This window comes from Galeopterus variegatus, unplaced genomic scaffold (genome assembly GCF_000696425.1).
Source record: "Galeopterus variegatus unplaced genomic scaffold, G_variegatus-3.0.2 Scaffold2337, whole genome shotgun sequence".
NCBI lineage: Eukaryota > Metazoa > Chordata > Mammalia > Dermoptera > Cynocephalidae > Galeopterus > Galeopterus variegatus.
In genome coordinates this window covers 3,596-13,867 of record NW_007728448.1, presented here as the reverse complement: position 1 = coordinate 13,867, position 10,272 = coordinate 3,596, and the positions used below count along the sequence as shown (strand labels likewise).

Sequence of the window (10,272 nt, the reverse complement as noted above, 5' to 3'; positions counted from 1 at the left end):
AAAAAAAAAAAAAAAGAAATAAAGTTGACTTTTAAAAGATCCTTCGTAGGAAATAGAAGAAAATTACATATCCATCGTAGGAAATAGAAGAAAATTACATAAAGCTTTGCTAGTATTCTCAATGATATTTAAGAAAACAGAAACCCATGAAAGGACAGGTAAAGAGTGAGGTGAGGAGAGAACTGATTGCAGTTACAAAAACTGAAGTCAGCATCAAATTTGGTATCAACATTAAAAACAGTAAGAGGTGGATTTGATCAATAATATGGAAAATACATTTTATAATCTATAGAATAAGGGGATATAAATAATAGAAGATTGGGTAATGGTTATGGGGGAAAATAACTGAAATGCAAAATGTGGGTACCTGATGTTGTGTAAGAGGAGACACAACAAAACTAAGTGAAGAGGTGATAAAAGAAAACCCCCCTCAACTGAGAAAAAAAAGATACATATGTCAAATGGAAAGGATGAGATAAGAACTGGGAAACTAAAAGAGACTAACATTTAGACCCATTTTTGTAAATTTTGTTTTTAAAATTTGATGATAAAGAGAATTCTATAAATATTCAAAGGGATCTTTGTGGAGTGGAAGATTCAATGTTTTAGCAATGAGGATTCTTATTAAATGCACTTACTAATTTAACATGACTCCAGTCAAAATGTAAAGGTGGTTTTGCTTGTCTCTTCCTAATTAATCACAAATTACAAATACTAACATGAGCCAAAAAAGTTTGAATAATGAGTGTAATGCTTATAACTTTAGCTATGAAACAGTAAAGCATATTCTGAAATAATAATAGTTAGGAATGATACTGGCAGAAGAATGTAAATGCAGTTTAATAAAATAGATGGAAAACTCCAAAACAGAATTTTATAGATAATAAGAATAGCATTTCAAATGATGACACTAGAATAAATGATTGATAAGTAAAAAAAGTTTGATATTTTTGTATCATATATCGATTAGTTCCACATATAGGAAAGTATTAAATGGGAACTAGTAAACAAACAAACAGAAGAAAAACTAGGCAACTGTTTATATTTGTAGAATAATGAAAGGCAAGACAGAAAACTGAAAGGAAATGTTAATGTTTGCCTACAGAAAAATTTGAAAAATAAAATCTGTATGTCACAGACCTCATTAACAAAAGTAAAATAAACTGGGAAATTTCTGTAATGTATATGATATAGAATGACTTGAAAGTACATATAAATAATATTTGCAAAAATATTAAAAAATGCATTTTAGTTGAAACATGGAGAGAAATCTTCATTGATTGCAATTTCATTTCGTAAAATGTAATTTATCTTCAGAGTTATTTGACCCCAAATAAATTTAACCTTTTTCTTCAGGGACCTAGTACGTAAGGAAGGAATTTTTAGTTTTTTCCAGGATGCATGTTCTGGATGACGCACGATTTAAGGGAAAAGTATTGTGTACCAAGGACTGATGACTTTGAATATTTGCGCATTAAAGAGATATCCGTGAATTTTATTAGTGAACTGCTTTCTAGATGAACAATAGTGGATGAAATTTCTTCAGCATCTGCTACATTCCAAATGTGATTTCTGAAATCCTTGCAACAATCCTATGAGATATTTTCTTTGTTTTATTAGTAAGGAAACAGAAGCTCAGAGGTGGTAAATAACATATCTTAGATTTCTCAACTAAGAAGTATCTTCGCAATGATTTGAAGCCAAATCATTCTTGGGGTTTTTAAGGTTTTTTTTTCTCTATTTTTCTTGTTTTTAGTTTGTACTGTTTTTATAATTACAAACATTTTTGTTCACTAATTAGTATAGTCAATTTTTCCCGTTGTGGAACATTTGGAAACTTTAATTCATGTGTAGTCCTACGTCTAAGAGAAAACTGTTAATATTTTGTCCCACTTACTTATAAGCACATATGTCATGGTTGAATCATACATTTGATTATTTACATTATTTTATAAGCAGAGTTTCTGTCTATAATTACACAGCTTATTCACTACAATAGCTTCAAGGTTCACTGTTCACATAGATAACAATATGAGTTCAATGTACCTGGACTTGTGCCACATCATGGACTGGGCTATAAGCAATTTTTTCTTTCTAACTGTAAGTTAATGACTGTATTGTATTTCACCTTAATTTATTTATATATTTTTTGGAATATTCAACTTAGTTACTCCTTTATTGTTGGATCCTTCATTATTTCTTCAATATTTTGTTACCATAAACGGGGAATATCTATGTATGGATAACTATTGGGATTTCAAACAGTTTTTTTGTTAGGTATTCATAAAAGGGACATCAGGGAGGAGGAACATTTTCAAATTTTCCACCTCACCTTATGATATTCACACCTTGATACAGGATGTTGATGAGCCTCCAGGCAGTCATTGCTCTCTAGTTGCATTTCTCTTCTTAAGTCACTTACTGTAGGGGGAAAAGAAAGGGAAATGGTGAACAACTGTGTCCACCATTATCTTTATCTCACTGTCTTCTTAATCATATTTTACGTAGAAATATGCTGTACACAAATCATTTATAGGTTAAGTAAGAAATAGGTGAAGTCGTTGGGATATGCTCTGGAGCAAAAATGAGCAAGTATGTAATTTTGATTTTTATGTGAAATCTGAACAGTGGATAAACTAAACTATGAAAATTTACTAAACTTGTAAAATGTAGATGCAATTGTTTCTACTCACAGGAAAACAAAACAAAACAAAACAAACCTAAAATATATTTTGTGGGTGTTTAGCAAAACTCTTAACATTCCCTGCTGGTTGCAGATGCTAACAGATGCTTGGATAAATGTATGCTCTAAGTTTAATTACCTAGATAATTGCCCTAACCATCTAATTGCTTTTCCTTTTTAGATGTGTTCATACAGATAATGTGCAATTAATAAGAATTAGCACTGCCAAATTATTGGGAATATGAGTTATAAAAATGTGACGCTTTATGGTCCCAGATTAAACTGTTCATGTGCTTAACAAGTAATTATCTCTGTGTAACAAACTGTGAAAAAGACCATAACAGAGCTCTCTTTCTGGGCACTTCCAGTAGAGTAGAACTTTAGGAATTAGGGGTTGAGAGGAATATGCATGAGGGAGGTGACCTGGGATGACTTCTGAAAAAAAGGTAGATTAAAGCTATTTTTAAAAACTTTACTTAACATAAAATTTACTCAAAATTTTGGTGTATAGTTTTCTGAATTTTGATAAATAGCCATGTAACCACCACCACAATCAAGATAGAGAACATTTTTATAAATTCAAAAACTTCCTGGTGCTGCTCCTTTGTTTTTAACCATGCTTCCCACTCCCACCTGCTGGCAACCACTGTGCCTGAGTTTTGCCATTTCCAAACATTATATAAATAGAATTATATAGTATGTGGCCTTGTGACTATAGCTTCTTTCACTTAGCCTCATACATTTAAAATTCATCCATGTTGTTGTTTATGTCAATGGAATGTTACTGATGAATAGTATTCCATTGTATGGATATACCACAGTTCGTTTATCCATTCACTAGCTGGAGGCTGTACGTTTTTTTGCAGTTTTGATCTGTGAACAAAGCTGCTATAAATATTTGCATACAGGTTTTTATATGAACATATGTCTTCATTTCTCTTGGATAAATTCATAGAAGTGGGATTGCTGGGTCATATGGTAAATGGTGTTTAACTTTATCAGAAACTGCCAGACTGTTTTCCAAAGTGACTATACATTTTGCATTCCTACCAGCAATATATGAGTGTTCTATTGCTCCCCTGAACCCGAAGTGCACCTGTATCAGTTTTTTTGTAGTTTGGTTTTCATGTAGAGGCATCTCAATGTGTTTTTAATTTGAATTACTCAAATAACATTGATGATCTCTGCCATTTAATTGAGGGTCTTTACATCTTTTAATTAAATGTGATTATTGATATTGTTGGATTTAATTCTCTTTTTTTGACTGTACATCCTTTTCCATCCTTTTCTTTTAAAAAAATTTTTTAATTGACATAATAATTGTACATAGTTATGGAGTACAGGGTAATATTTTGATACATGTATACATTGTGTGATGATCAAATCAGGCTAATTAGCATATCCACTACAAACATTGATTATTTCTTTGTGATGAGAACATTTGAACTTCTCTCTTTTGGCCATTTGAAAATATAGAATAAATTAGTATTAATTATAGACACCAAACACTGCTATAGAATATTGGAACTTATTCTTCTGATCTAGCTATAATTCTGTATTTGTTAACCAACCTTTCCCTATCCTGCCTTCCTCTTCCCTGGACTGGGTTTAATTATACCGTGTTGCTGTTTTGTTTCCTGTTTGTGTGGTCTTTGTTTCCTTTTTCCTCATTTTCTGCCTTGTTTTGAATAAATTGAGTACTTTATGATTCCGTGTTATCTTCTTTGTGGGTTTTAGCTATAGCTCTTTAGTACTTTTAAGAATCATTTTGGCAAAATGCGTTTGTGTGATTCATCCCAACTCTTCCATGGTGTGGTTATGATGATGGAAGAAGTGACCTGATCATTAAGAGTTCATTGAGTTCAGGTTTCAGCTATTTCAGTATCTAACTATATCTCCCATACAATGAATGCAAGTGTTTCAATGAAGCAGTAAGGACAGAGAAAGTTGAAACAGGTAATTTTTTCTTTCTCATAAGCATTTTGTCTCCTTCATCCCTAGACAACTAAGTGAGATGGAGTGGAAGCCATCCTAAAGTTTGTTCCAACTCCTTGCATTTGGAGAACAAGTTACTTAATGTCATAGAATATCCTCATTTGTATCTGAGAAGGAAATAAACTTTGCTCTTTTACTAATAGTTGTTTTTCTCTCTCTTTTTGTCTTTCACAGACCACCTCTTTGCAGGTATAACTTTGTAGTTAAAGAAAAGGAGGAAGTATTTCTTAATCCAGGCACATGTATGCCAAAGAAAATATAAAACATCTTCTGTCGAATGTAATAGCTGGTTTGTGAATTACCAAACTTATGAATTCGGACTAGTGCAAGCAGTCTTTCTTTTAGATGCATTTTTCAATGTGAGATTCAGATATTTCTATTTTGTGAATAAATTTTAAAGAATCAAAAATATAAAAAAATAAAAAAGTATATGTAAAGCATTCTAAATAATTCTAAAAGCTGTTTATTTCTTTTTTATTTATCTGTTTCCTCAAATATATATTATTGCATGTTGACCTTAATTACTTATTATTAATTACTTATTAGTAATAAGTTATTACTAATAATAAATTATTATTAATAATAAATATGTCTTTAGAAAAATAAGGAAACTTAGTGCTTCAATACGCTGTCTAAACGGTGCCATTCTAAATCCCTCAAACTGCAGAAGTAAAAAAATTAAACAAATTTTTCTTATTTGTAAATTTTTCATTTGGAGAAGTCACTTGTATTAATGTGAACTCAGTAAACATAAATTCACCTTCCATTTAATTATCTGCTTGGCACTTCTTTTTTGTAATGCTTTGTAAATAAAGACTTTGTTTCTATGGAACACAATAAATAACGTATGGGTCTGTAATGCTTAAGGCGAATTTTGATTCCATCACTTACTAATGGTATGATCTTGAGTAGATTAATCTACCTCACTGTGTCTCAGTTGCCTGAAGAATTTTTGTGAAAATTGATTTGATAAAGTACTTTGCATACTATCCATAGTGATGATAATAAAAAATATATTAGAATCTTTACAAAAACCCTATGAAGTTGGTCTTAACTCCACTGATTAAGAAACCAAGGGACAGAGAAGTTAACTAACTTACCCGAGATCACATGCAGAACCATAATTCAAACCTAAGAAGTCTGGGTCCATGCTCTTAACCTCTGTTATGTGCATCTCCAAAGTTCAATGTGTGTTAGCTGTTAGTACCTGGATTTACAAATGATTGCATTCAAAATAATAATTGGAATGTTCTTGGCATTCTCCAATATATCTCTTCAATTCATGAATTCCTAGGCCTGAGCTCCCTCTCAGTTATGTCTAAATAGCTGCAAGGTTTGTTTTATGTGTGTCTTTAAACCAGTCTTTCAACTACAGTCACAGTCTCTGTGCTTATGATTGTTGTGCTCTATATTTGTTTGCTTGGGCCACCACAACAAAATATCATAGAATGGGTGGCTTAAGCAACAGAAATTTATTTCTTATATTTCCGAGGGCCAGAAGTCCAAGATCAAGGTATCTGTGGGCTTGGTTTCTTAAGAGGCCTCTCTCCTTGGCTTGCAGATGGCTGCCTTCTTGCTGGGTCTACCAGGGTTTTTGCTCTGTGCATGCACATCCCTGGTGTCTCTTTGTGTGTCTAATTTTTCTCTTCTCCTAAGGATACCAGTCGGATTGGATTAGATCCTCCCCAATGGCCTCATTTTAAGTTAATTGCCTCCTTAAAGGACCTGTTTCCAAACATAGTCACACTCTGAGGTACTAGAGGTTAGGATTCCAACATATAAATTATTGGGGTGGAGGGGAGTGTGACACAGTTCAGCTCATGACACCTGCCATGACTCATTAGCCTATTATGATGTGTTTGCCTAATAATCCACTCAAAGGTGAAATGTGGCTATTGTCAGTGCTCACCCATCAAACACTGTTGTGTGAAGGCCCTTGCAGTGTTAGACATATGTTCCAGGCAGAAACAAGAAGACTTCACTTTGTCCCGAGAGATTTGAACAGTGCTGCCTATATCTCTACTGTCCGACAGCCCTTCATGAAAACAGCTCCTTCAGTTTCTGCTGCAGCCCTTCAACTCTAGTCCACAGAGATATCTTCTCTCTCCTCCCTGCTACTTAGATATCTGCTCACAAGCTTCCCATTTCCTTAAACAAAAACATAAACCCTCATGTAATTTAACTTTTCGAATTAGCGCCCCCCCCCCATTAATTTTCCAGATAAACCCAGAAGCTTTTGAATCTCAGCTTGAGACATTAATGAAATTTAAAATGAAATAAAATGCACTGTAGATATGTTTCCAGGAGGAGAAATCTTGTTCCAGTATTCCTGATTGCTTAGGGCCTCTGGGTAACAGAGAAAACAGTAGCCAACTTGTCTTATGGTATATTGGAGCACATTACCCTCATAATACAACTTTCTTGCCATGGGTGATACAGTCTTCCAAGCATAACTCAAAGATATAAACTTACAAAATAATTATGGGTTTCCATATTGCAGTACCTTCTCCAGTATCCAAATTCTTTTCACTTTTTTCAAGGTAAAGGTTAACATGTAAAGGAAGCCTCTGAAATGTGTCTCGATAGTGGTGAGGGAAGTAAACTCCTCTGACCCTCCAGTTCATAGCCTTCAATTGTATTTTTAATACTGTTTTTTTCCCCCAAATTTCTGGAAACTGTAGATCAAAAATAGAAGTAAGGAGGGGAAAAATACACTTTTTGGAGGACCGTAATGAGGCACAGGTATTCTGTAACAATTATCTGGGACAACAGAAAGAATAAGTAGCCATTATGTACAAAATATGCCACTTGAGGCTGCCTTGAAGCCATGATGTTCTGCATCAGATACAGAAAGAGGCAGAGAGACTAGTTATTTAAATTCTGTATCCTTCAGGATGCCTCCTTGACATAAATGGCAGAATCTGACTGAACATTGCCTCTCGGAGCCTCCTCAACAAGACAGTTTGATTATTTTCAAGTTAATTTTTAACCTAAAAATGGATTTATCTAATTATTTAACGTTATCAGTTTTATTGATGTGTCTTCTTTGGGTTTTCACTGAATTATAATTTTTATATTATAAAAATAAATCACCAACAAAGTAACAAATCATACCTTTAATTTGTCACAGAGGTCAACTGACATAATTGTGAGTGGAAACAATCAAAAGCCAACTAGATTCTTTTTTTAAAACAAACTACACTTAAAAAATATAAGTTGCTTCCAATACTATGTTAAATAGGAGGGGTGAGAGTGGGCATCCTTGTTTTTTTCCTGTTCTTAAAAATAAAACTTCCAGCTTTTCCCCATTTAGGATAATGTTAACATAGTATTGGAAATACCAGCCAGAACAATTAGGCAAGTGAAAGAAATAAAGGGCATCTAAATTGGAAAAAACAAAGTCTAATTGTCCATGTTTGCAGATGACATGATCCTACATATAGAAAAAACCTAAATAATCTGCAAAATAATTCTTAGAGCTGATAAGCAATTTCAGCAAAATTGCAGGATACAAAATCAACATGCAAAAATTGGTAGCATTTTTATACACCATCAACAAAATAGCAAGAAAAGAAATTGAGAAAGCAAGCCCATTTACAACAGCTACAAAAAAGAAGAAAAAGAAAACCTAGGGATAAATTTAACCAAGGAGGTAAAAGATCTCTAAAATGAAAACTACAAAACACTGATGAGAGAAATTAAAGAGGATATAAAGGGATGTTCATAGATTGGAAGAATTAAAACTTAAAATGTCCACACTACCTAAAGCCATCTATGCATTCAATCCAATCCCCATCAAAATACCAATAACATTATTCACAGAAATAGAAAAAACAATTATAAAGTTCATGTGGAAAAACAAAAGATTCTGAATAGCCAAAGCAATCCCTAGCAAAAATAAATAGATAAATAAAGCTGAAGGCATTACACTACCTCACTTCAAATTATACTGCAAAGCTATAGGAACCAAAACAGCATGGTTCCTGCATAAAAAGAAACACATGGATTAATGCAACAGAATAGAGAACCCAGAAATTAATTCACATACTTACAGCCAACTGATCTTTGACAAAGGCACCAAAAACATACTTTGGTGAAAGGACAGTGTCTTCAATAAATGGTGCTGGGGATACTGGATATCTATGTGAAGAAGAATGAAACTAGACCCTTACATCTTGCCATATACCAAAATCAACTCAAAATGGATTTAAAGACTTAAATATAAGACCTGAAACTATGAAACTTCTAGAAGAAAACACAGGGAAAAAAATTTGGGATGTAGGACTGGGCAATTACTTTATAAGTAAGACCTCGAAAAAGGCAACAAAAGAAAAACTAAACAAATGGGATTATATCAAACTAAAATCTGCACAGCAAAGGAAACAATCAACAAAGTGAAAGACAACTTACTGAATGGAAGAAAATATTTGCAGGCTTTGCATCCAACAAGGGATAAATATCCAGAATTCACCCAAAACTCAAACAACTCAATAGTCCAAAAATAATCTGATTTAAAAACAGGCAAAGAACTGAACAGACTTTTCCTTAAAAGAAGACATACAAAAGGCCAACAGGTACATGAAAAGATGCTCAACATCCCTAATCATCAGGGAAATGCAAATTGAAATTACATTGAAATATCATCTCACCCTAGTTAAATGGACTGGTGTCAAAAAGACAGAAAATAACAAATGCTGGTGAGGATGTAGAGAAAGGAGAACACTTCTATTGCTGCTGTTGGGATTGTAAATTAGTGCAGCCATTATAGAAAACAGTATGGAGGTTTCTCAAACAACTACAGATAGAACTGCCATATGATCCAGCAATCCCTCCACTGGGTATATATTCTAAGGAATGGAAATCATCGTGTTGAACACTACCATGTTCATTGCAGATCTATTTGCAATAGCCCATATATGGAACCAATCTAAATGTCCATCGATGTACAATTGGATAAAGAAAATGCAGTATATGTACACAATGGAATATTACTCAGCTATGAAAAGAATGAAATTCTGACATTCGCAGCAGCATGGATGAACTTGGAGGAAATTATAAGCCAGGCACAGAAAGAGAAAAACTGCATGTCCCCACTCATATGTGGGAGTTAATAAATAAATAAATAAGAAGTAAATAATAAACATAATAATAAGTTGAATTTTCAAAAGGAGAGAAAAGAACTGTGGTTATTAGAGGCAGGAAGTGGGAGGGAAGGTAGTGAGAAAATGATTAATGGACACAAAACTGCTAGATTACAAAAATAAGTGCTGTTGATGTACAGTCAAGCTAAGCATCTATAATTAATATTAATTTACTGCATGTTATCCAATGGCTAGAAGAGATTGAATATCTTCAACACAAATAAATGATTACCCTCCACTGGGTATATATTCTAAGGAATGGAAATCATCGTGTTGAACACTACCATGTTCATTGCAGATCTATTTGCAATAGCCCATATATGGAACCAATCTAAATGTCCATCGATGTACAATTGGATAAAGAAAATGCAGTATATGTACACAATGGAATATTACTCAGCTATGAAAAGAATGAAATTCTGACATTAGCAGCAGTATGGATGAACTTGGAGG

At 33.3% G+C, this 10,272-nt stretch overlaps 1 protein-coding gene across 1 annotated transcript in view; it reads left to right on the top strand.

Annotated features, from left to right (window-relative positions):
• Positions 1-5,023, top strand: part of LIPI (lipase, member I) — a 49,970-nt gene extending 44,947 nt beyond the window's left edge. Inside the window, exon 11 of the mRNA XM_008581373.1 lies at positions 4,853-5,023. Within this exon, the coding sequence (XP_008579595.1) occupies positions 4,853-4,940 (88 nt within the window). The 3' untranslated portion in view covers positions 4,941-5,023. The remainder of the gene's footprint in view (positions 1-4,852) is intronic.
• The last annotated feature ends 5,249 nt before the right edge of the window (positions 5,024-10,272 follow it).